The sequence below is a fragment of the Gallus gallus genome, chromosome 21 (assembly GCF_016699485.2).
Source record: "Gallus gallus isolate bGalGal1 chromosome 21, bGalGal1.mat.broiler.GRCg7b, whole genome shotgun sequence".
NCBI lineage: Eukaryota > Metazoa > Chordata > Aves > Galliformes > Phasianidae > Gallus > Gallus gallus.
In genome coordinates, this window is record NC_052552.1 from 223,102 (window position 1) to 249,220 (window position 26,119).

At 43.0% G+C, this 26,119-nt stretch overlaps 2 protein-coding genes across 17 annotated transcripts in view; one reads left to right on the forward strand and one right to left on the reverse strand.

Moving 5' to 3' along the window:
- SLC45A1 (solute carrier family 45, member 1) overlaps nt 1–15,770 on the reverse strand; it is a 37,384-nt gene extending 21,614 nt beyond the window's left edge. For 11 of the 13 annotated variants that reach the window (XM_015296985.4, XM_046903201.1, XM_025142719.3 and 8 more), the window contains exons 1-2: nt 15,721–15,770; nt 14,873–14,981 (exon numbers count right to left, since the gene is read on the reverse strand). The gene's annotated coding sequence lies outside the window, so the exon portion shown is untranslated. Of the gene's footprint in view, nt 1–14,872; nt 14,982–15,171 lie in introns of all 13 variants that reach the window. The other 2 variants (XM_025142718.3, XM_015296986.4) reach the window with 1 other exon arrangement.
- Nucleotides 15,771–15,918: 148 nt separating this feature from the next.
- Nucleotides 15,919–24,276, forward strand: ERRFI1 (ERBB receptor feedback inhibitor 1). 4 transcript variants are annotated; one of them, XM_040651257.2, is made up of 5 exons: nt 16,192–17,704; nt 18,248–18,460; nt 20,754–20,952; nt 21,071–21,147; nt 21,705–24,276. In XM_040651257.2, exons 3-5 carry the CDS (start codon nt 20,831–20,833, stop codon nt 22,901–22,903), a joined length of 1,398 nt encoding a protein of 465 aa, XP_040507191.1. In that variant the 5' UTR covers nt 16,192–17,704; nt 18,248–18,460; nt 20,754–20,830; the 3' UTR covers nt 22,904–24,276. The 4 variants fall into 4 exon arrangements, with proteins under 4 accessions (XP_046759167.1, XP_040507191.1, XP_046759166.1 ...); XM_046903211.1 differs by lacking the exons at nt 16,192–17,704; nt 18,248–18,460 and adding an exon at nt 15,919–15,959; XM_046903210.1 differs by lacking the exon at nt 18,248–18,460.
- The last annotated feature ends 1,843 nt before the right edge of the window (nt 24,277–26,119 follow it).

Sequence of the window (26,119 nt, forward strand, 5' to 3'; positions counted from 1 at the left end):
TTTCTCTCAGGCAGACACATAGGCATAACAAAAGCAAGGATAGAGAAGACAAAACTTTCAGAACATTTTTTTCCTCACAGCTATTAATCCCTCTTTTTTATTTTAATTTCCTTTCTGTCCTGACTAAATTAGCCTGAAGGGCCTTACTTTAAACAGGTGCATGCAGCATCTGATGTCCTCTGAGCATCATATCTGTATATCTATATCTCAAATACAACGTGCTGAACATGACTGTTTGTTTGGCAGAGACTTTAGTGAAGACTTCAAGATGCTGTTTTTTTTTTTTTCCTGCAACGTAAGGAAACGCTGCTACATTCAAACCCTTCAGCAATAAACTATTAATTCCTTTGGGTCACAACAAAAAGCAGACTTATTTTTTAAGGAGAATATTTTCTAGAAGGTCTCAGTAGGGTGAGACAGAACAATCTCCTTTGCGCCAAGGGATTCCAGGCACAGAAGACAGATAATGCCAGTGAATCAGCACAGCCTTTGGCTCCAGTTCTGAAATAACTTCTCTCCACGTCAGGAGAAACATCCTGAGCCTAAGAACAAGCAGAGAACATCACCTCCTAAATCACCTTCCAAAGAGAGGGACCACAGGTCAACTCGTTCACTGAACTTAACCTCTTCAAGCAGTATGCTCATCACAAACACCACCATGGGTCTCTGGGGCAAAAAAAAAAAAAAAAAAGATGAGCCTTCTAAAAGGCCCCTGGTCTTACATTTCCTTCACAGCATCTCAGTAGCATCAATGAAAACCAAATCAGTTCCTCTAATTCGCACTAAAATAGTCTGATTTCAAATTCCTTCTGAATGCAGTTGATCTTGCCTGATCTTTCTCTAGTACAGGTGACCCACACACACACCCCAGATGATAGGTCCTGTCACTACTACCTATTTTCAAGGCAGCCTAATTTCACCAGCATTATTGAACCAGAGGATGGATTCAGCGTTACTATGCTATTACCTTACAAATGTAAGGGAAATCACAAGGTAACCTCACCAGCACAGTGTTGTTACCATCAGCAAAGTCTGTCACTCTTTACCAAAAATACCAAAGCAGTTCATTTTGTTCCAGCTGATATACCCTTTTAGAAAGAGCATTATGTTCTCCCATTACAGAAGGTTCCAAAACATACACTTATTGTGGGAGAAGAAAACCCAGTTAATAACCCAGAGAAACACACCAAGTAATTTAAGTAAGAATGCAGTGAAAATGCTTTCTACGTGGACTACTTTCATATGCTCAGATCTAACTAAATTGTGCCCTGGTAGGACTAAATGTAAGGCAGTTTGTTTTTGCCACAGAATAGGGGACTTCCCTCCTGCTTACTGTTTATTTGAAGGTCTTACTGAAAATATGTAAACAGGCAGTGTAATCAAACTGAGCTCCTAACTGGAATTAGCAGAAAGTGTTTTGTTTTTAAACATATAAATGCAGAGATCAGTAGGAGGAACACTGAAACAGTACTCTTTTTGTCAGGCATGCCTTCCCATACGAGGAGCCTAGTGCTTAGCAGATGTATAACCAGGTAATCAATCTCCCAGTGATACAAATGTTCCTTAGAACTACAGGCAATGTTCTGTTCTCGATGCTTGTAACTGACAGGCTTGTGAAAGATTTAAATAGCTAGGGGAAAATAAGCCATTAGGACTGCCTTTAATTACTTGGTTTGTCAGTTGCCTATAGTACATTCAGAACGTGAGATCTTTAGGGGGTCAATGTGCCCCAGCATTTGTGTTACACCTAAAGACTGATTCTTCCATGTTGGCCTTTTCTCTCTCTCCATTCAGCCTACAGCACATTGCTTTACAAATAAACGAAACTGCTTCCTGTACACAAAATCACACATAATGAGATTTTGGAGAAAAATGCTTATTTGTTATTTTTAAATCCACAATATAAATCCCTCCCCCTCACACACCCTTTATTCCTGCTTAAGACTCACAGCACGCCTGCAGGTAACTGCTGCCCCCTCTCTGCCTCTAGGAAAGAATTAAGAGGTAATTAAAACACAGAGCAAACTGTACTGTTAATTGTACTAATGCAGGTATACCCTGATACCTCACCTACCATTGGCTTACTTGCAAAGCAAACTGACCCAGTGAGTCAGCATTTACAAGAAAGTGATGTCACGTATAAAAATTCTGAACTAGTAACCTCCAATATTCTTTGAACACTTGGGAATAATTCCTGCATTAGTCAGGGAGCAGTGAGTGGAAGCTGCCACTGCCTCAGTGAGTCATGAACAAAAGACTTGGCACCTCTTAGAGCTTTGTGCAACTCTGCTTGTATTCTTCCACTACAGGCCAATGTTTCCCAAACTGAGCACACAGTAAGCACAGCTATGACCCTACTACGTCTCTACTAGGAAGTGACTCATCCAAGTACGCTCCAACCAATTTGAGTTCCACGATCTGTGCTGCTCCATGTTTAGACATAAATATTCATTAAATCAGAAGCATTTCTACATTTGATCTTTATGCAGAAAGCTTCCACCTAAAGACAAACAGAGTGTCTTACAGGAAGCATAAGACCAGGCTTAAGTGTTTTGCATCAAGAGAATTCATTTCTAATCCCTCATTAAGTCTACCAAATTACAAATGCTCTTTTATCAGATCTGCAGGCTTTATTATTGGCTTTGTCACTCAGTGTCAAAAATGAAACTTCAAAGCATGCTATCTTTGTAGGTGCTCCTGAAAGCTTCTCCATCAAGCAGGAGATGCAGCACTGCAGATTAACACCGAGCCTGCTCAAAGCACCTAGGTATTTGTCAAGGGAACAAGTCTCTCACAAGTCTGAGGCAGAAACAGAAGGTTTTAAACATGTGCAGTTAAGAAAAAGCACCCACTGTTTTCTACATGGCTTGGAATTTGCCTGTATTTGGACAGCAGATCTGAGCTGACACTCTACTGTACGGCTCTTAAGCTTAAATGAACAAATGAGTATTAATGGGTATAAATCTTGGATCTCCAGCAAGCAGTTTGCTATACTACTGAATAAAGTACTCTTGCATCATAGCCCTTTGCAGACAGGCAGTGCCATCTGGCTGGTGTATAGGTGGTTCCCAACAACCTCTGACTCACACAGATGAAGCTGTAGTTTCTGTACAGCACTTATATCAGGTGCTTGGTAGAGAGCAATGGAAGAAGAACAGCAAAGGAGAATAGCAATGAACTCTTCTCTGACCAGCATACACTGGGTTGCACCACCTCCCACAACTAAGAGATGGAGAACCTAGAGTTCTCAGAGGCTCCATCTCCTGAGACTGATTATCTCCAATTACTGCTTTGTTTTTGTGCATATATATTATATATATATTTTCTCTTCCTTACAAGAAGCTTTTATTTTGCTTTTATCCCTAGGGATGCTATTACTTGAGCTGACAGTGTTTCCACTTGATGAAAATCAGCTCAGATCCTCTGTGCTGCTCATCCTTGATGGCCACAAGTGCTTCAGAAGCATACCTTTCCTTTCCAAGGTCTGACAAAGCAATAGATGATAACTTAGCTTCACTGACTCTCCCTTACAGAACTTCTCCCTTACTTAAGACTCTCTGGTCAACAGGAAACAGAAATGGTTTGTTAACAGAACCAGTGGTAGGAAAGTAGGAATTCCAGTTTCCTCTCTCAGCATTCCATGCAGAGGAGTCAGTCAAAATGTTCTTTTTAATTTTCCTCTGATTAACAAAGAAAGATCACACAAGGAAAGCACCACATACTTTTTTGGTACAGACTTCGAAGAAACATCTGGGTTAGTCAAGCAGAGGCTGGAGCTGTGGAAATTGCCTTATTACTTCATAGAATCACAGAATACCCCAAGTCAAATGGAACCCATAAGGATCATTATGTCCAACCCCTGGGTCCAAGCGGGACCACCCAAAGTTCAAAGCATGTTTCAGAAAGCATTGTCCAAAAGCTCCCTAAGGTCCAGCAGCTCGGGGCTGTGCCCGCTGCCCTGGACAGCCTGAGCCATGCCCACCTGCTTCAGTGCAGAACCTTTTCTTAACCCCTCACCTGACCCTCCCCTGACAGCTCCATGCTCAACGTGTCAGGCACTGAATATGCACTGAAAGAGGCAATCTTTCCATCGCTGGTGGCAAGAAATGAGTAGATACTCTGGACCAGAAGAAAAAGATCCATCTAATTCTGTCTTCTCTAAATGAGTTGTCAGTACCAGCTTCCCTAAAGCAATATGCAAGTTAAATATTAATCCTATGTGCAGATAAGAACTTTTCATACAGAGAAAGAGCAAATGTGGTTATCAAGTTTCCCATGTGCAATTCCCTGTCACTTTGAGGCCAATGACACCCACTGCACTTTAAGCAATCACTGTGGCTCCAGTGCCTCTCTCTGCTACAGAAAAGCCACTACCCTCACTTACACCAGAGCCTCTATAAGGTCCAGCTCTCACATCTTCATAACCCTGGAAAACATCTGAGCTGCTAGTTTTGTACCTGGGGAAAACAAATCTTTTGGTAAGAACAACCAGCAGGTGACCAAGAGGGGACAGTTGGGGAGACAAGATCAACAGGTAGAAGTGCCAACGCTTCAGAAGTTCTTTAACATGGGTTTTAGGTAATAGCCTATCTCATCTGCAGAAGGGATTCAAGTGGGGTTGAATGGCTCAGTAAACTGTCTTGTCTCCCTTGTACTATCCGTAAGGGCTTGCTTGTTCTGCAGGAAATTTCTTTACAAAATCTGCTAAGTAGATACAGTGATGAGAGGAGCACCACAAGAGTCTGCTAAACAAAAGTAAGAACTGTGAGTCACATTCACGGGCTGGAGTCATCCTTGAGGAAGGACTGCAGGCAGGCAGCTCTCAGCACTGCCACCATGACAAAGGACTTGCAAACCATCTTCTCCAGTACGAATGGCAACTCCACTTGTACAAAAGGCACCAGTGAGCATCCTCAGAAGGGTGGTAGGGACATAGTACACATCTCTGCCAAGGCCATAGCAGCCTTGAAGAATGAATGGCTTCATCTTCCTCACTCAGTTATATACAGATGAAGCACAATCACATTTCCCCCATTTCTACAGAAAAGCATCACTAAAGGTGACATGGCCTCAGCTCCTCTCTCATCGGATTTCCAGTTCAGTTTCTTCAGAGCAGCCAAATCTAACACACTGAAGAGGAAGGCTAGCCTCTCCTGAATCCTATCCAACCTGAAATACTGGCTTTGCTGGCCAGAGGCCCAGGGAAGGCTGTAACTGTGACACTGTATGCAGCACCTATGCTTAACCTTTTCTCTCCCAGGTTACCAGAACCGGCATCCTAGCAACAAAGAATGCTTCACATAAAGCTTTTCATTTCTCTTTCCAGTTGAGCACTTCTAATGCAATGCTAAGCAGCAGCTGCCATCAGTGCAATGCCTGCCAAGCTGTGAGTCAGCTGCTGGGCTACCTCAGGCAAGCACTCAGTCTTCCCATCACCCCCAGGGCCAGAGCCTTCTGTGCCAAGTGCCTCCAGCACTTGGCAGGTAGGTGCTCAGCAACACCCTCACCTTTGGCCAACTTGTTGCCCTGTCCCACTCCTCCTGCTTCAACTTCAGCAACAGTGAAGTCAGTGCCTTTTTTTTTTTTTTCTCTCCTTTGTTTTGCCAAAATAAAAATCCTTAGGATTCTCCATAACCCCTGCTCCTTGCACAGGCATACTTTCAGACAATCCTGCACCTGCATCATAGTTTGATATGTTTACAAAGGCTTCTCTAGCCATAGAGAAACCTGCTTTTGATATGAATTTGACATATGATCCAATTCGAGTGGTGGGGGGCCCTCAAGAGGTCCCTCATCCAACCTCCTCCTCCTCCAGGTGGGATCATCAGCCACAAGGTCAACACCAGCTATCTCAGGGCTATGACCTAAGAATGCCTGTACATTCCTGCAAAGAAAGATCTCATGCCACCTCTTCTGCTTGAATTTCTTCAAGGCGGCTCAAAATTGGACTTTTATATTCTGCATCCAAAAGCAGCACTGGAATCTCATCCTTCCTCTCTTCTGCAGCATTCTACAGAACATTACAGAAAGATGTCCTGAACTGGCAAATAGTTTGCTTTCAGGTCCTGCCTTGGAGACTACCTGACAGAGCAGTGCAGATGAAGGCACAACTTCCACTATGAGGCAATGCTATCATGACTCCTGTGCCACGTGTTTCTAAAGAACTTCAGGCAAATGAGAGATGCAGTCCCACTTTGCAAGTCTTCCCTGAAGGAATTCCAAGTGAACTTATAGTAACTGATGTATAACGCTGACAGACTGCTTCCACACCCCCACCCAAGAGGAGAAAAGAATTCAACCTTACAAACAAAGATATCACAGACTGGGATATCCCAGCTACCTTAAGCCCAACTCCAGCAGTTGGATCACACATCAGGTGACTTTGGGTCACTCAGCTATCAGGACAAATTGTCAAGCCTATCCTTTCCACTTTGACACCAAAAAGCAATGACTCTCATGACACATCTTCCCATTTGCTTGCTTGTCAAACAGCACTGTTGATATCTTCTTTACAAATCAAACACCAGCTGCCATAACATGGTGTAAAAGCAAGCAGCTCCAGTTTCTCTCAAGTATGGATAGCAATGGGACAGTATAGGCAGTTTACCAGAAACTGTATATTCAAGTGATTAAATATACTTAACATGCCTTCTATGGCACTTAGTAGTCCCAGGCATCTCAATTTCTAAAAAAGCAGAAGTGTGTTCTGAAGATTCCATATAGCAAAAAGCCTCAGGAGAATCACAGGCACTCAGGAGTTGTCACATAGGATACAAAGCCCAGCTACCAGGCACTGAAATGAGCAGCAAATCAATCAGTCACATAGATACAGACAGCAGCTTTGGCCAGTCACATGCCTCCCAGAGCAAAAGGTAAAGCTTAAAGCAATTTCTTTCTCCAGGCTGAGTTTAATTTATCTTAATGCTCACAGCAATTTCAAAGCACATGTTGAAGAGCACTGAGAACAATTCCTCAGCAAACGAACTGGTAGGGAAGAACTACACTGAGGCATCTGCCAATATCCTTGTACTTGACTCTTGTGGTGGGGTTGTTTACACAAGGAGCATTTTATCCTCACCTGGCAATGTGTTCTAATGTGTTACTGTATATTTTGTTTTACATCAAACACAATTTGTTTTACATAATACCTTTCACTCAACTCCAGCTCCGTGTACTGCCTCTCATACAAGCCACTAGCAAGCATAAAAAAGAGCACTCAGCAGAGCGAACCATTGCCTTCTGTCCATTGTCTGCTATGGATTTAGCAGTCAGCTCTACTGATCTATCACAAATGATGACTTAAGGCCAATACCTGCTTCAGGTCCTCCTCCACCATTCAGTGCTGAGGCACAAGGACATTCAGGACCAACCCTTCAGAGTACTATGAGCTCACCCTGCCCTGAAGCAGCACTTTTAATGGTTAATTTACTAGGACATGGGCTATTTAAAGCCACCCTTTCCTTAAGCCTTATCTGTTTGTTTTAAGATACATGAACTTATACTTTCACTACACATACTTCTGGATTAGGTTTTCCATTGAAATACAGGCTGTCGCTTGGGAGAGAGCCAGCTGGCATCAGGAGACAGCACAGCTCAACTGCTGTCAATTACTGCATTGGAATACAATACCATTCTGATGGACAAGGAAAAATGTGTTTACCGGAGGTTATCACTGGTGTTTGGTGTATGCTGGGGACAAGAATATAGGCAGACAAACATTCTCATAGGCAGTGAACAGCATGGGGAAGTGTGCAACAGCATGCTGGCAGAGTACTGAGCACACAGACCTCTGCACATGTGTTTGTGTATGTAAAGCTTATTTTCAAAGCTATAAGAAGATTTAAGAGAGATAATTAACCCAACACTAGAAAAGTTTGCCCTCTGCAAAACCCTGCCATTCCCATTGATATACAGACAGCATCCTTCCCTGCTAGAATAAGAGGATAAGGAAAGCAGGAGGTAAAAACCTGCATTACTAGAAATCATATCACAAATTCCTCACAAAAGCCTTATTTTTAAACTTTCAGGAAGCTTATTTTTAATCTTCCAGAAAACTGACAAATCACACCCACATTAGAAAGAGCCTGTGTGTCAAATCTGAGTCACATGTCTTTGCTTCATCAAAAAAGTATTTTGATGGCAGATTGGGTTCAGCTTATTTACAGGTTGGCAGGTCATTTTTTTTTAACTTGTCAAAACATGTGCCAGGCATGTGTGCAGCAGCCAGATAAGTTATCGTGTAAGTAGTTTCTGAAAACAGCATGCAGAAACAAACATTTAATACAGATGATTATCATTTATACTTTGATTCTGGCTTCATTCTACTATCTTTACATCACTGTAATTACACTCCACATTTCCTTCATGATTCATCATTGCATAACAAACTAGATAGGTGCTTTATGGGTGTGTTGCAGGTTTGCACAATTAACTCAGTCTATTGGACTGGAAATGACGATTTGTATTAACTGAAAAGATCATGTGGCTGTGTAGTTTGTGGGTGTTGGTTGATTAGAATGGAAAGTGCCAATTAGAGAAGGAGAAAACGACAAACTCATTATGTTTAAAGAGAAGTACTTATGTCTTCCTGGAAATTTTGAAGTTTACCTGGGATAGGATTCACAGTCGCAAAGCTTCAAAGAAAATGATTCTTGCTGTGTTTGTGAGCACACTGGGATAGCAAACAAGGAGATGGAGGGATAACAAACACTTATCATCCAGGAACAGGATGAGGGAACACACCAAGACCCTCCTACAGCCATTTTCTCACTCCTGAATGCAGATGGCTATTCTTACAATTATTCTTACACCGGCACCAAAAAAACTCTGCTCAATCGTGGTGGTTTTTTTTTTTGCCAGACTTCATAGAAGATTCAATACACTGAAAATATAAATAATGTATCATGAAGAAGTGATCTCTTAAAAAGATAATAAAACAGGAGGAATTCTAGCAATCAGATACCTTTGTGGATAATTACATGAAAATAAACTATCTGCCACTCAGCATATCCCCAGCCTTGCTTTTCTGCTAACTTGCACTGATGACAGCAGCAACTTCCAGCAATTGCTACAAGGTTCAAAAGTACGAACTGTGCACCAGTTTACTCTGCAATATTTCTCAACAGCCTGAAATCCGCTCTGTGTGGGCGCTGGATGCAAGAGGAAGCTCAGCTTCTGACCCAATGAATCCAACCAATGAAGTTTGAAAAGAAAGCAAACAAACAAAAACCCACACAGCCTTCACCACCACAAACCGGGAGAGGGAAGAGATGGCAAAGTGTTGTACAAAAAGGTTCTTCTGACAATTACTGTGATCACAGCAGCTTTTCTCCCCTTCTCACCTGCTTGCAGCCAGTGCTGCTGCACACAAGTAGAGCTGAGACCTATCCTATACAGACAGGTGTGTGTGCACATTCCTATGGCAAGTATCTATGAGTGACATCCATGCTTTAGATGTTCATTTTGAAATGTTTTAAGGTAACCTGATCTTAAAGGCACTTGATCTTCAAGTGCTCAGCTCTTCAGAAAAGTCACAAAAACCCATACCTCATCTAAGTAAACTTTAGGCTCCAGAACTGTAGATGTCATTCATGAAGAGACATTAAAATCATGTCTTATTTCTGACGTGACAACAAAACAACCAAATCCAGCAGCACAATCTCATGGGAACATCCATAATAAAGAACCAGTAGTGCAAATACAAACACACGTCTCAAAGTAAAAGCAGTCAGCAGACCGTTGTGTCCCCTTCCTCATGAGCTGCTGAGGCAGAACATGAAATACAAATAAAATGGAGCTTTATAGTGTCTGGAAGCCAAATTCCTGAACTATACATTTCTACAGCAATGCACTCAGCACTGCTTTTAACTACTGCTTCTCAGCTGAAGTTACTGCTGCAGTGCACTGAGCACCCACACCTGGCACCTCCCACTGCTGCCAGCCTGATACAATACACATCCCTTACCTCCTTGGATACCCAAAAGACACCTATAGAATGAGCTCACCATGATAAAAAGCAGCATGTTTGAAAATAAACAGAGTAGTAAACTAAGGTAACAGACTAGGATAAATTCTTGGGAAGGATAAAAACAAACCTCAGCTGTGCTGCAGACCCCCCCCAATATAGTGAGGGAGTGCATCCCAGGAACCTCCCCCAAAGTAAAATGCAGCGCTCTCATGGAAACACTGCACCTACAGGCCATACAAACACACTGAGCCCATCGGCTGGCAGAGCCCTCTGGCTCTGGGAAGAGAAACATTGACCGGGATTTGAGTCAACCCCTCAGTTTCAAATGGTCCTCCCAGTGAACTGCAGTTGGAAGTTTCTCAACACTGCCCTGAAAGAACCCAATTAATACCAAAGCAGAACAAGCTGTGGGTAATCCAGCACAGCAGACGAGGCTTTCTGGCGACCAGTTTGTGTGCCTGAAAGCAACAAGGAACTCGATTTGGAAGAACTGTATAACAACGCGTCTACGTCAGCAGTATTTATGTAACATTTCTTTGAGGCATTCCAATGGTACTGGATGGAGAGTGAAAAACAGATGGGACTGTGGCCATTTCTGGGAAACACAAGTGTGAACAACCACCTATTTTTAATTTATCAAGTTCCATTCCAGTCTAAGCTGCTACAGAATCTGCGTCAATCTTGGTGTCCTTTTTTGATCTCTTCCCTCACTTAGCTTATGCTTATGTACTGAAAAAGCCTGAGCACATGATTACCCCATCCAGGCAACATGCCTTTGAAATGGCTTTTTAATCTACGCTCTCCACTCCCTGACAGACTGACTTTTGCAGTATGTCTGTATTTGCTGTCTAGACACTTGCATATGCTAACCTCTAATTTAGCCCTCCCTTACTGACCCATGAGTTTCCTCCCTTCTGTGGGTCTTCTGGCTAAACTGGAAATGCAGCACACTCATTCTACCCTATACCTGCCCGGTGTAATTGCATTCGTACAAATCTGACCAGTGAAATAAGCATACGTTCATCATTGACAACAACAATGAATCCTTACACTCCAACAAGTTTTGCAGGGCTCTCCTAATCCTGCGCCCTTCCTTACTGGCTCCAAACTTAAAGAATGAGTGGTCCTTTCCAGAAGGAATCAGAATATCCACGTAGATGGATCTGAGCTGAACCTTGTGCTGAGTGCCCAGTTACACAGGCAGAAAATGATGGAAATATCCAGCCAAAACATGAAAAAGGAAAGAAAATACATACATGCTCTAAGAATAGCCAAAGAACAGTTCAAATTTAATGTCAGTCCAGGGCAATATTGCCTCTAGCATGGAGAAAAAAAGAAAATAACAGATTTCTAGGTCAGTAGGCGATGTCCTCTCCCAGCAACCTGACACAAGGCACTTCCTCTGCAACCTTAATGGGTGTTTTCCTTCAGTCTGTGTGCCCAGTTTTTCAGCCCATGCTAATGCTTCCGGTGTTCACAGTGCTCAGAGATGTAATGAGGGTGTGCAGATGAGAGCTCACCAAAGCCATTCTGTACTTCCACTTTAAATACTATCTTTGCACCACAAACCACTTCCATGTGCCTGAAGCATAAAAGATTTGCTATCTGTGTCAGCTCGTACAGATGAGCTAAGAGGCAATTTAGCATTATCCAATTGCTTTAAAGTCTTGTATAGAGTGAGTTCACCCAGGGCCCATTATTCAGGCTTTGTACAAGGCTGGATTTCAGCATCAGGACTACACAGTACCATATTGGTGCTGCTGCAACCTGAGAGCCTGCACTACTAATCTACAGATGCACCTTACTCAAACTTACTGGCCCTGCCCCTTCCTTGCACACCCACACATCTTTCTCTACCCCAAACTACGTACCACAGAATGCCGCAAAATATCCCTTTGCACAGTGAAAAGTAATATCAAATTTATCCGCTTCCAATTTAGGCGAGATAATTTACTGACTCACGTAGCAGCATGAATTTACTACTGCTGCGTGACAGACTTTGGTTTGCTATCAGTTCAAGTGAAACTATAGCAGTTTTGTTGCACCCTGTACATATTATGACTTCCTTCAGATTAACATATGTTTCAGTTCATTTCCCTCTCTCCAAGCTGATAGATGTTGAAAGCTTCAGTAACTAAGAATTTTATTTACTGTGTTTGCTGGTTACATTCTCATAATGCCTGCATCACTATGGCAGGAGAGAGCTATCCAGATTTCTTAACATCAGCATTCATATGCAGAACCACTCTGTCAGACTACCACAAAGCAGAAGTTGAGGACCTGAATAAGGCACAGAGCTACATAAGGATCACACACAGTTCAATTCCTACCGGGCACATCTTTATTCTGCTTGAAGTAAAGGTAGTGATTTTCATCGAAGAGATGAGGGATTCAACTCATTCATTTTGGAAGCAAGCACCCAAGCAAAGGCCAACGTGTTCAATATTAATCTACCATATAAATTAAATTCAGAACCTTCCACGATGGTTCACAGACCATCTTCCGCGTTGCTTCTTGCTAGGTTTTCCTCTCCCAACCAACCCCTTATATGGGGTAGATAAAGCTACATTTAAAGTAACTAAAGAGACAGATTGTCTCAGCTCTGCAGGAGCCCCTTTGGAGGTGCTGTAGAAGCGTATCTAAGCTACTTCCATTCACATAATTAGTCACACAAAAACGAGCACCACCACATCCAACTTACACCTTGTTTGCCTCTCTTCAGGAAGAATTTCTTCTCCCTGATTACTTGCCTCAACTATCTCTTCTAGTCATTAACAAGGCAGAAAAAAAGACTGTCTTAGTTACTTATTTCCTTTCAGGTAACCAAATCAGGAGGTGCACACAACAAAAAACAAGGGGAGAAAAAAATCCATACAAGCTTCCTGCTCAACAGCAGCTTATGCACATAAGTAGGATTAAGCTATAATATAGCAGCAGCTATTGCTAAATGAAGTTACTATTCATAGAATGTAACAATCTATAGAATGACCACATAAGAGCTATACATACACACACTTAATATAGTATGTCAGGTACGTTACTTCCCATGTAAGTATCTTAGCATGGGATGTAACATCCACCATTTTGTAGCTTCCCAAGGAGATGCTGCAGCTTTCATTGCTCCAGCTGCTGATATTTTCAACTTTCTCCTCTCAGAGGGAAATAACAAAAGTGTTAAGTGTTAAAAATGAGAAGTTACTAAAGAAACAAGATTATTAAGGTATACACTGCAAAACGAACTAGAAATGGGACAATTCTGATTGATGCATCTCCAGCTTCACAGAGATTCACTCTGCAGTATGGAGTCCAAGGAACTCTGTTTTCCACAAAAATCCAGTTTTTCATTTATTAATTGTAGACAACTCTGTTATCCATATCTCCAAGACTTAAAATACCTTGTAATACTACGCTGGTTTATATTTGTAGCAAGGGCTGGGAAGGATCCTGCCTCCACCTATTCTGGTCATTAAGGAATATTGCATGCACCTGAGCAACTCTGGGCTGGCTCCGCCTTCCCACCAGGTGCTCCATCACTGCTTCAGGACATGACTTAGTCCTTCTAGTTTTTTGATATTGTAGCAGAAATGCTAAGATTACTTAAGAGTTATTTTTTAAGACAATTATCAAATCGCAGGAAGTAGTTCATACTTGCCAACAGAACTGCAAGGTGGTTGAAAAGTCCTGAAATACTGTATATCACAGTGAAAGGGTAGAAACTACAATGTAACTGCCAGTACATAATTTAGTTTCCTCTACACACAAGTTAGCACAGAATCTATTATAAAGAGATTACATTGTTTTACTTCTTCACTATGTTCCAACAGCAAGTAACACCATTGATAAGTGTTTTTATCCAGTAAAGCAATCAAAAATTAAAGGAAATGGGATTTCAGTGAACAAAAACTAAGGGTAGTAAGAGAAAAATTCAATTGCATTACTTGTACATGACTCAAATTCTAAAATCCTGACACAATAACACTGATAGAAACACAGAAGCTATAAGATGTCACCATCTCCATGCAACACTTGAACATCCTCTCTGTGAGCCAAAGCTTCCCAGGCACAAACAAGTTAAAAGCCTGAGCATCTATTATCCCTCAGTTCCCACCAGAAGAGACCACTACTGTAGTTCAACCTACTCAAGTCATGTCAATGCTCTAAAGCCCATCTTACAAAAGGCTTGTCTCTTGCATTCAGTCACAACAGCATTTAGCGTTATTCACGTCATCAGTAAATACATACATCAACACACTAGAATCAAAAATAAAACAAGGCCACCCTACTGCTCAATGCATTTATGCAAACAGGACGGTTTAAATTTAAAATAACTTAAGTTGCACAGACAGTACATCCACAGAAATATTTAATCAGTAACAGCTTTCAAGCCCACAGCAGCAATGTTACAATAGAAAAGATTAAAGCTGTAGAAGGGCAATACAGGAGTAGAACAGCAATGGAACCAACACAAACAGGATGGTATTTCAAAGAAACAGTAAAGGTGCTCACCCATCTCTGAAGACCTCACCTCCCAGGAAAGACTCCACAAAGAAGAAACCTCCAATCAGAAATCCTTCCCCAGTGGCACTCAGCCCTTAAATGGGGTCTAGGAGAGGTGCAGCCAGGCTCCACCCCTTCCTGTCCCACAGCTGCATTGCCTTCACTTGTGCTCCCAGGGCTGACTGGGTCCTTTCCCCAGGTGCTCAATCAGTGGCTTAGGCTGTGATTCAGCAGTTCCCATACAAGAAGAAATACAAGGAACTGCTTTTGGAATAAGTCTTTGACCACACGCAGTTCATTGCAAGGCATCATCTGCTACAAGCTGCCACTTCCTTTAAACAAGTGCACACCATAGTGCAGTCTCACTCTAACACAGCGTCCTATTTAATCATAAAGACAAAAACTCACTTGTTTGTTCTTCTTTCCTTTGATGGCTTCCATGCCCCTTGTGTGTCTTTCACTTTCTCTCACCCACCTATATGTCTCTTCAGCTTTAGAGCTTTGTGACTTCTCACATCTGAGGGAAAGGAAAAAAAAAGAAAAAAGAAAAAAACACTAAAACACTGGAAAAACCTCTCCTAGTTCATACCCTTTCCTTCTCTATTCACATCACCCCCGTTTGTAAAGCTGTAAACAATTGTTAAGATACAAACGCGTGAGGACAGCTTAGCATCCCCTAAAAACAAGGGCAGATAGGGAATTTTTACCAGAGGTCAACAGAAACCCCCATGGGAGAAGGCAGAAGTTCACATCGTGCAAAAGCAAAGAAAGGAGTTGACAAATCTCCGCTGTGATCTGACATCACACACCCTTCCTTCTTGGCCAGAACGACCCGAATGCAACAACAGTGAATGCATTTTCTTGGTAGTTTTCTCATCACTGGGAATTTCAGAGCCCTTTGCTGACGTTCCTTTGCTCACCAAAGCGATGAGGGCATAGTAGCACAAAACAGATTTAACGGCAAGTTTTCAAACTAGTAAATAATGGTACATGAGAATTAATTGATCTCAACACAGAGCCCCGGAAAGAGGAGGCTGACAGGAGCCATTCCTACAGCAGAGGCAGTCTTTTGGTTTTCTTTAGGGCGGGGCGTGTCTTTCTGTTGTTGCTGTCTTTTAGCGCTGATTAAGTATTCGACTCCCAAACGCCTCAAGGCGAGCACTCGCTGTCCCTCACACACAGCCATCGTTTCCACACAGAACGCCTAAGACCCAAAAAGATCCGAGCGCAGACACGAAAGCCGCAGCCCTTCTCACCGGCCGGCGCGGGACATCAGCGGCCATTCGTTCCTGGGCGGGGTGGGGCCAAACTGCTTCCCGCGCTGCCACCGCCTACGGGGGGGCGGGAAGCTCCCCTACCCCGACTGCAGCGGACCGGAAGCGTATACCAGAAGTGCCGACGGAAGTCCGGCCCACTTCCGCCTCGCACCAGCAAGAGCCCGCCTACTGAGCGCCACTTCCGCTCCGCCGGGGCTGGCGGGCCCTCTGGCGTGAAGGTGGGGGGGCGATACCAGGGCTCGTTCACGCGCTGCCGGCACTTCCCGGCCGTACCCCGCAGCACCGCTCGGAAGCTGCGACCGCTTCAGGCACGCACGCAGCCGTTACCGCTTTAAAGGCATTTTCTGACGTGCACGCAGCGCGGGGAGAGAGGGGGCGCGGCGCGCGGAGGCGGTGCTCTGTACGGCCCCTCCTCCCGCTATAAGGGCGGCGGGCGGCGCGCGGCGCAGCACTGCCGGGGCGCTGCTGCGGTTCGGCGCGTGCGTGTCGCGTCGGCGGCCGCGCGGGGACATGCGGAGCTGCGCGGCGCTCGGGGTAAGCGGCCCCGCTGGGGCTCGGCCTGGAACCGCTCCGCCGGTGGGGAGGGCGGAGCAGGAGCTGGGGCGGGAGGGCGGGCGCTTCTTGGGAGGCAGCGAGGATCGGTTGGGCCGCGGCTGCAGATCGCCGGCTCGGAGCCGCCGTCCCGGCGGTGCGGCCCACCCCAGGGGTGCGGGGCGAGGCGAGGCGGCGGCGGCACGGGACGGGCGGCGCGTTCTTCCTGTGTTGCGGGCGCGCTCCCCTCGGATTTTCAGAAGCCGCCGCTGTACCCTCTTTTACAGCGCATCCGCTGCGTGCGCTCCGCAGGGCTCGGGCTGCTCCGCTCGCCCACGTCGCTTTGTGCCCAGGTTTATTTTCTCCCCGTGGTAATTAACCCGCACAGACGTTTCATTCAGTTATTGCACGAAGGCCTGCTTTTTGAGGGGACTTCGTGACAAAGCCCCGTGCCCGTCGCTCTGCAGTGCAGGCGTTATTTCAGGGGAGGGCAGTTCCCCTTCTCATTGCCTTAAAACATATCGCAGTGCGGCTGATGCTGCGGTTATGACTGAGTCTGCTTGACAGGAGTTGTTTCCTGAATGTAAACTGGCTGTATTCACGTTAACATTTTCAGGAGGGCAAAGAACTGTACCTTAAAGATGCATCTCAAACTTGACAAGCCGATGCAAGGCTATTGTCTTGCTGTTTAATTATTAGCTTTCTGCTGGTGACTGGCAAGATCCTCCCGGTTTGCTGTGTAGGCCATGTGAAATGGCAGCCAGGGCTTTACCCAAACTGAACTCCCTGATGAGCTGCTTCAGTATAACCCCGCAGAGATGACTGTTAGAATCCTGATCCATTGTCTGGTCAACTCATTTGTCTTTCTGTCCATCGTCTTCTGTGTCAGAGTTGTGGAATACGTTGTTTGTGACTTGGCATGATCTGAATGGTGGTTTTCTGTCTGCACTACGTGGGCATCATCTGAGATGTTCTACAGCAGGATGGTCCATTTCTGGTTGGCAATAGATTTAAAGCACCCTTCTGTTGAGGCTGTTGCTCAGGGCAGTTACCTGGTTACAAAGATGAAAGCACTTGAGAGATGATGTGACCACCGGAGAACAAAGTTTATTGAGGGGATTTTGGGGGGTTTGGGTTTTTGTTTGTTTGGGATTGGTTTTTGGTTTTGGTCTGTTTAAGTATTCCAGTAAGTGTAATAAGGTAATGTAGGTTCTTAAAGTGCTATTGGAAGTCCAAAACACTTGAATATCAGAAGGAGTGGCTCTATCTCAAGTATTTGTGCTAAATAGAAAGTCAGAGGAGGGGGGAAAGGAAGTTACATCACATTGTCAAATAAGGAACAGCTAGCTAGAGTGGATGACTTGTAGTGCAAAAATGTGCCCCTCCTCCTGTGAATTGCTTTTGAGATTCATTACAGATACGTGGTGGCAAGGTGAGCAAAAATAAGTTGTCAATTTAAGGTAGCCACATATTTTTTCCCCTCTCAGAAGTGCTAAGGAGATCTCACTCCCACGCTTTCTTGTCTTACAATGCACGAGCTGTTTGCCAATGTTGTATTTATAAAGTTTGTCCAAGATTGGTGTAGGAATTTGGGAGAATCTTCATAGCAGCCATATCCACTATGTGAAGTGTTTACAGATGTCGTACAAGCCAGAATCCAGTTTCCTGCATTATGAAACTAGTTTGCCTCAACTAGGCTGTGGCAACAGGGCTGGGGGGTGAATGGGGAGCAGAGTAACAAGGTTTTGTTATCAGTGATTGTCCTGAGCTAAGGTATGTGAAAGTGCTGCTTCCTTCCTAAATGGAAGAATGCTTGTAGTGTGGCTGCAGTAATTAGTGATCCATACAGCATGAAAACTACATACTGGGTAGTTTCCCAGTGCATTCAAATGCTGGAATTGCCATGGCTTGTATCTACACTGTAGTATTAGTAGCTGTAGTTTTATTTTGGACTAACCACATTCCTTTTGAATAGCACTGAAACTGTACCACCTTCACAAGCACTCAGAGCGCTGCGATCTCAGTGCCACAATCCATGTGGAAGTAGGACAGAGGAGCAGAGTAACCGGAAGCCCATTCTGAGTAACACACGTTGTGCAAATGAGGAGCAAACAAGCACGAAGGATACAGAATGCTGCGTAGCTGCATGGCATCCACTTTCTTTAGCTAAAGCCTGATATTACTTATGGTAAATATAGATCCTTAAATCTTTGAGGATGTGATATTAGGCCAACAGTTGGGATGGAAACTCCTCCATTAGATATCCTTCTGGCCCTTCACATAGTTTGTTCAAATAAATCTACACGTTTTAAAATGTAGGCTTCAACTCTCTGAGCTCAGGACTGAGAAAAGCAACATGCAGTTATGTGGGTCCCTTACCTCTCACCTCTCATGGTACTCCTGGCTGGAGGCGTGGAGGACAGTTTCATAACTCCGTCCATTCACAGCTCCTCATTGAAGTGTTGTGACGAGTCACCTTCTGTGAATTCACAGAGAGAGGGTTGTTAGGTGCAGGCAAGTTTTAGAGCAGTAAAATGCCTATTTTCGAAAATAACAGCATCTATTGGGGAAAAAAAAATTACCTTTTCCTAGAGTATGTAAATATTTAAATTCATCTCAGAAATTGCGCTTGACATTCCAGAGGGATTTCAGAGAGGCAATTGTGCAACTATCAGTCTTGAGAGCTGAGATTTAGACAGCGTTCACAAAGCTGACACAGTAATTATTAGCAGTAGTTTTGGCGTGGGATCTGATGGAGGTTGGGCCTCTTAACAGGCCCTGCAAGGGTTGTGTGTTATCATAGCAAACACATTACATGTGCTCTCAAATGACAGCAGCGCCGCCCCCCTTTCCTGTCTTTTTTTTTATACCCTAATCAATGTCTCATGCTCTTGTCAGATCTTGTGTGCTCACTGAGGTGGAACACTATCATTTGCTGACTACTCAGTGTTCTTTATCAGTGATTTCCACGTGTGACTTATATTGGACTTCAAAAATACTGGAATAGAAGAGCAAAATCCTCCCTAGTCATTCACCTACATTACCATCAGTCTGGGATCTGCAAGGCCTGAAAAAAGTCTGAGTAGTGTAAGCTGCTGGGATTGGTGTTTTGTTTGTAGTCATGTTAGTGATAGACCTATGTAACTTTAGAATTGGTACAGTTTGTTCTGTGCTTCACTAATCTTCAAGGTGGATGGATTTCTCTAGTTTCTCCCTTCCCTGAAAATGGTTCTGTTTGCACTTGCAGAACAATAAGGAAGAAGCTGCTGTTACAGAACCACTGGGGATTTTTGAACTAATTTTGCTAAGCATAACTACATCATTACTTTCTAAAACAGTGTGTTTATTTTTACTTAGAAAATGTGCAAATCCCATTACTGGGAAGGGTCTGACTTGACTGCGTCACGCAAAAGGTACCTGGCTTAACTGGGGTTTTAAGGAGGTTGCTTAGAAAGGAAAAACAGGCTCTTCACTAAAATCAGTGCAACCAAAACCTTAATGCTGTGCTGCCATAGGACGCTGACTGGGGCCTTGTTCACTTCCAGTAAAACCAATCTCCTCCTGTCTAGGATTCTGAAGTTGCTGGTTAAAACTCTCTGGTGTCAGCTAGGAAATAAAAGACACTTCTGTTGACAGAAGCATGATCACTGGAGGTCACGATTAAGAAAACCTTCATACTCTTAAAGGGAATGTCATTAAGTATTCCAAATTATATATGCAGTCAGAAAGTATACTTCAGATATTATTTGCTTGGAAGATCAATACTGGGCTCAGTTCAACATTTGGAATAGGATGACAAACTTCTTTGTCAAACAGTTGTTTCTGAAAGGCAAATGTTGGCATTAGATTACAAATTAATCCTGCTTAAATGTTGGCCACCTACACAGGTAGGTGTAATGGGTCTTTCCTCTTTAAAGGAAAAAGACAACACGTCTGCACAGAAGAACTTATTTTTTGAACAGATGTACCATAACTGTAAGCCATTACCTATTTCTGCACCATTTTCTTGCACTGCCATACTGTGAAGGGGTTTTCATGGTGCGTGTAGTGCACTGATGTAGTTGGCCCTCACTCGTTTGACTTCTGAAATAAGCTGCCCTGATGTATTTCAATTTAAATGGAGATGATTTCAAGACAACAGATTTCTGGTTTTAAATAAATAGCTAGAGGATTGTGTCTGTTTTAAATCACTGTGATGCTTAAGTTTGTTTATAATAGACGCTGCTTTCTATAAAAGAAGTTTTGGAATTCTGACCGAAATAGTAAATTGGGTTTGCTGATGAGTGGCTGCATGTATCAATAGGTTGGTAGCTAAAAAGCCTTGACAAAGGAACAAATTTAGTCAAGTTTCCCTCCTGGCAGGCACAGAGACACAACGCCTTTTTACAGAGAGATTTAGTCCCTTGAGGCCCTGAAAATTCAGATCAGAGTCAACTCATACTTGCATTTCTGATATTTATATCCCTTTCTTTATTTGGCAGGGAATGCAAACTGCAAGAAGCCTGTCAGCTCCTGGGAGTTTCTAGAATTGGGAGATATCACCACAGAGCAGTACACAATGTCAACTGCAGGAGTTGCTGCTCAGGAAATGAGAGTCCCACTGAAAACTGGATTTCTTCATGCTAGTCAAGGCATGGGGGGTCTAAAAACCTGCTGGGGTACCCACAGTGGATTTGAGAAGTGAGTGTAATACTTGATCTATTGAACTATCATGTATATGAAAAGAAGTATTCTTAATACTTCTACTGGTACCAACCTATGGCTTACTTACAGTGAAGACTTTCGATTTCTTTTTCAGTACTTTCTTTAACGTGGACCCCATAGCAGTGGCATATAACTTGAATCCATCAGCAGAGCAACGTTTACCATCCATTGGTAAGTATAAAGACTGACACTTATCTTTAGGGAGTGTAATGGATGTGTCTTGAGTAAGATGCTGAATGCTTTCTTAATTTGGATATAAGGCTGCCCTCTGGTGACAGAATACAGACATTTCAAGAAAATACTATTAAAAAACATCTAAAAGAATGTGATTAAGAACACCACACTTTCCCTTATATTTACAAGCCTCTGAGATTCCATTACAATCCTGATTTAATAATTAAAAAACAATTAGTAAAAGGCCATTTGCTCTGTCTTTTGGCATCCTTGCATCTGCAGCTCAATTTTAACATTTGTGGACGAGGTCTCTTAACGACCTCATTTAACTGGAGCAGTGGCCTCAGACGTGGCAATCAACTGATCTCCTAACTAAGCACATAACTACCAGACTAAAAGAGACATGTAAACAGCTAATGCTTGGTTTTGTCATTGTTAAGCAGGAATTACTTACTTGTTGCATTAAAAGGATTTAAACAGTTAAATATGCAGTGGCAAAATCACATGGTAAAATGTGACTTAGAAAAGTTTCTAAGACTTTCTCACCTTTATAGGACACTCCTCCAACTGCGTTTCCACAAATGACCACAGCTTTGCTGAAAGTTGCCTCCAAGTCCCATCTCAGAAATCTAGTCCAGCTCCTGTAAGTCCCAGAAATGAGCAGCCAATTTCAAGATATGAAGACCAGCTCATTCCTGGCTTTAGTAAACTGTCATTAACCGCAGGCTGTGTTTCTGAGGAAACACCTCCTCATATGCCAATAAAAAATGGGCCAATTCAATTTCTGTCTGCATCTTCCAATGACCGTAGCTCCAGGCCACTACCCCCTCTGCCTGTCCCTGAGGATATTACTCCAGACGAGGTTGACAGAGAAGTGGAGTTCCTGACTAGCTCAGATACAGACTTCTTGTTAGAAGATTATGGACTTCCTCCTTTTAAATCCAGTGGTTCGAGTCGGCGGAGCTTTAGAGGTTGTGGACAAATCAACTATGCATATTTCGATGCTCCAACAGGACCAAAAACAGAAGATGCCAACCCTACACAAAGCATAAATGGATGCATATCCAGTATCTACCCTCCTCCACAGCAGCTGCATCGACGTTTGCGAAGGTCCCATTCAGGACCAGCTGGCTCTCTTAATAAACCAGTAGTGAGACTATCTGGACACTTAAACAGGTCTTCTCCAAACTCTGATGAAGATAAACCAGAGATCCCCCCAAGAGTTCCCATACCTCCAAGGGCTCTCAAACCAGATTACAGAAGGTGGTCAGCAGAAGTTGCTTCTAGTGCATACAGTGATGAAGACAGGCCTCCCAAAGTGCCCCCCAGAGAACCTTTGTCTCGTAGTAATTCCCGTACTCCAAGTCCTAAAAGCCTGCCATCATACCTCAATGGGGTTATGCCCCCCACCCAGAGTTTTGCACCCGATCCTAAATATGTCAGCAACAAAGCTCTACAAAGACAAAATAGTGAAGGATCTTCCAACAGGGTCCCTTGCATTCTTCCAATTATTGAAAACGGTAAGAAGGCCAGTTCAACACACTACTATCTGCTGCCTGAAAGGCCTCCCTATCTAGACAAGTATGAGAAATTCTTCAGAGAGGCAGAAGAAACTAGTTCTAATACAGAGGTTCAGTCCTGGTCTGGTGACTGCATGGCCACTTCGGTCCCAGCAAGACTGGACTCGAAACCTAGAATGGACATAGCTGGTCATCTGAAAAGGAAACATCTGTCTTATGTGGTTTCTCCATAGCCTCTGGGAGCACAGCTCATCTGGGTTGTTGAGGATGGAGCCAAACTTTATCATGTTAAAAAGATCTTAAGGTTCTCAAAGTAGGACAGGTTTGTCCTTTGTGAACTAGGTAGTGGATGGTAAAGTCCTCTTAGTTTGCACCTCTCTGGTATGTTTCTTAAGTCTCTTTTTTGTTTTGGTACGTATACCTGAAAACTGACAAAGATTGCACAGAAACATACAGAGATGGTAGTTGCAGTTGGCCAGTTATATGCTACCTTAGATAAGTGTATTTGGTAGTCACGTTATCAAAATAAGTCTAAAAAAAATTTAACTTTGCTTATGAGTTCCTTACAAACCTGACAACAGAGCAGATAATGCAGTACAGTTCTCGTACCAGGCATTTCTAAAATTTCTTTTGCACAGTAACTGCCAAGTAGAGATTCTATTCTCTTTCACTATGAAATACCAACTTGGTAAGAAGGTGACTGCAATATCACTTAGATAACCGATAACTTTCAGGCCTGTCGAGCATACTGAAAATATTTTTAGACTATTAAATCCATTTTACAACTTAATTGGTAACCAGTAGACTTACTTTCAAAGTGAAGCAGCGTGGAACTGAGATAGGCTTTGTGGATTCTTTTAGTTCCTGGACACTTGGCTCAATTTTGCAGTTCTTCCTATGAGAGACAAATATGGACCAGATATTGCTAAGCTTCTGCTGCTGCTCTTTTCCCGCTGGATCCTAGAAAGGTTCGTGTCATAAGAAGTGGCAGAGGATGTGAGCAGGTATATGATTGCTATAAGTAGGCCACAACAACTTCATGCTCATCTTGCATCTGAAATTGGGTGTATTAAGCATAACACAAGCTGGTCTTGTGTTCTGGTTTCTGTTCAGTATTTTAGGAGAGGAGGAGAGTATGGGGAAAAAAATGATTCCACTTACAAACAGTGTCACTCCTATTTGTTTCTGCTTCTGACACTGTTTCTTGCTGTTTAATTTTTCCTTGTTCTGCTTCTGTGTTCCAGTAAAGTTCATTGAGTTGCCACGTTTGTGTGTTAGCAGTTTCTTGTGATTACATTTACCCTCTTGCAGATAAGCACAGAAGAAAGGGTGCTCTTTAACGGAGGTACAAAAGATGAATGTGTTCCTCCTAACAGAAATAGACGAGCTGTTTACAATTTGAACTGCTGAATGAGATGTTTGAGCTATTTTAAAGCTTACTTTTTATTTGTTTTAGTACAAACTAAATGAAGGTGAAATACATGCTATAGAAATGCACTGATATTTCTGCATCATGTACAGTATTGAATAAAGAAGAATTCACTTTGTATTTTGAATATTGTCATGTCTTGAGTTTAATAAAGTTATAATATACTTATTTATGATACATTTTGGTTTTTTGCTTCATTGAATACTTTATGCAGTTTTGCATTTGAGCTTTACTTTTACTGGGAACTTCAAAATGGAAAATGCTTAACATGCAACAAACGCTGAATTCAGCTTCCTCTTAACACTGCCTCAAAGCATTCAAAAATTCACATTGCACAGATTAATTCTAATTCCTCCCCACTAACTAATAGCTTTTCCTGGCAATAAAGCATTATATAGCCTATCATGATTAAAAACCTCTGTTATTTCTAAAGTCACCTGTAGCACATTAGGTACTGTCTGACAGAAAAGAGGGAAGTAGGTTTCCTGACTTCAGTTTCTCACCTGTTTAAAAAAGAACTAAGTTGGACATTTAAGGGTGACTAAATAGGAATTAATTGTTATAAGGATGAAAAAAACTTCACCAATCTTCCCAGATGAGTAACAGCAGTGTCTTGAGTCCTATTTAAATAGTTAAATTTTGAAGTTACGTTTACTACAACTGAGGTAAACCAGACTGAACTTGAGCTGAAAACAGTGAGTAGAACCACTCTGCAGCATACAAGTCCTTCAGTCAGATCACAAAGCTCCAGTGTCCCTTCAGTATGATAAGATAGATTTACAGGCAATGGTCTTACACTATTTAACTAACTTGGCCACATTCCCCTGAAAAATCCAAAGTAAAGAGGCTTGCTCCACTGTTCAGTGGTTTTCTCTGAGGGTCACCTTGCTCGTGTATTCCTAGACAAGGCAGATTCCTGTGCTTTGGGGAACAAGATTTGCACCATCCAAAAGGTATATTCTGTTTTCCAAGTGAGTCATTGGGCTCCAGAGCTGTGGGGGCAACTTTGCATGTTCTGGCCAGAAGGCATTTCTCTGCTCATCCCCTGACACAAGATAAGACCTGTCAGGACACAACGTGGTTTTGCAACGTTCTGATCACATCTGAATATTTAGAGCTTGGGCTCACCGGGGCAGGGCCTGACAGATGCCTCTCAGGAGGAAGCTCCTTGCCAGAGAGATTTGACTGAAATAATCACATTTCAAAGCAGTTACAACTTGATACACGAGTCTGAAGAGTCAAAGTATTTGTGTAAAAACAAGAAAGAAAGATGTGCATTTATGGAAACACAATGCTTCCACAACTTCCTGAGCTGAAAGTGGGCTGCATGCCACCTGGAGGTCTCTTTCTTGCCTCAGCAGCACTGCTGTGACCACAGAGGCACATCATCAAGGCCCCGGTGGTGAGTCCATGATCATCAAACAGACCTTAATGAGAAGAGACTGGCAGCAAGGTCAGCGAGAAGGGATGGAGGGGGAAACACCTCTTTCCCCAGGCTCAGAACTGTCAACACCACAAGAAAAAGCTCCCTCAATGATCACTGGAAGTACCCACCATACCTATACTATAAAAGGGTTAACTGGGCTAGAAAATCAGCCAGGAGTTCCATCTACCTGGTAACTAAAGGATAAGATGTTTCCCTCAATATAGCTTTTCCTGAATGGAAGAGGTTGTGTTAGTACCCATAACTGACTTAAAAAATGCCGTTAACCAAATTTTTCCACTAGGATAACTTACTCTTAAGCAGCTAATGTCAGGGAGCACAGCACAGCTTTTATGGGAGGTCATTTAAAAAGGTGTCCAGACTGATAGTCCTATCTGAAATTCAGGATTAAGATGATAACTGGACATAGTACAATTCCCACCCAACAAAATCATGACTAGAGACTGAGAGCCCTACAAACACTTCTAAAAGACGCACTTCAAGTTTCCTCCCTGAAAGTACTCTAGTGATCAGAAACAAAATGCAGCAGTCTGTCCATGGGGTCTTTGCAGTCAGGCATTCCACTGATTTTCTGTG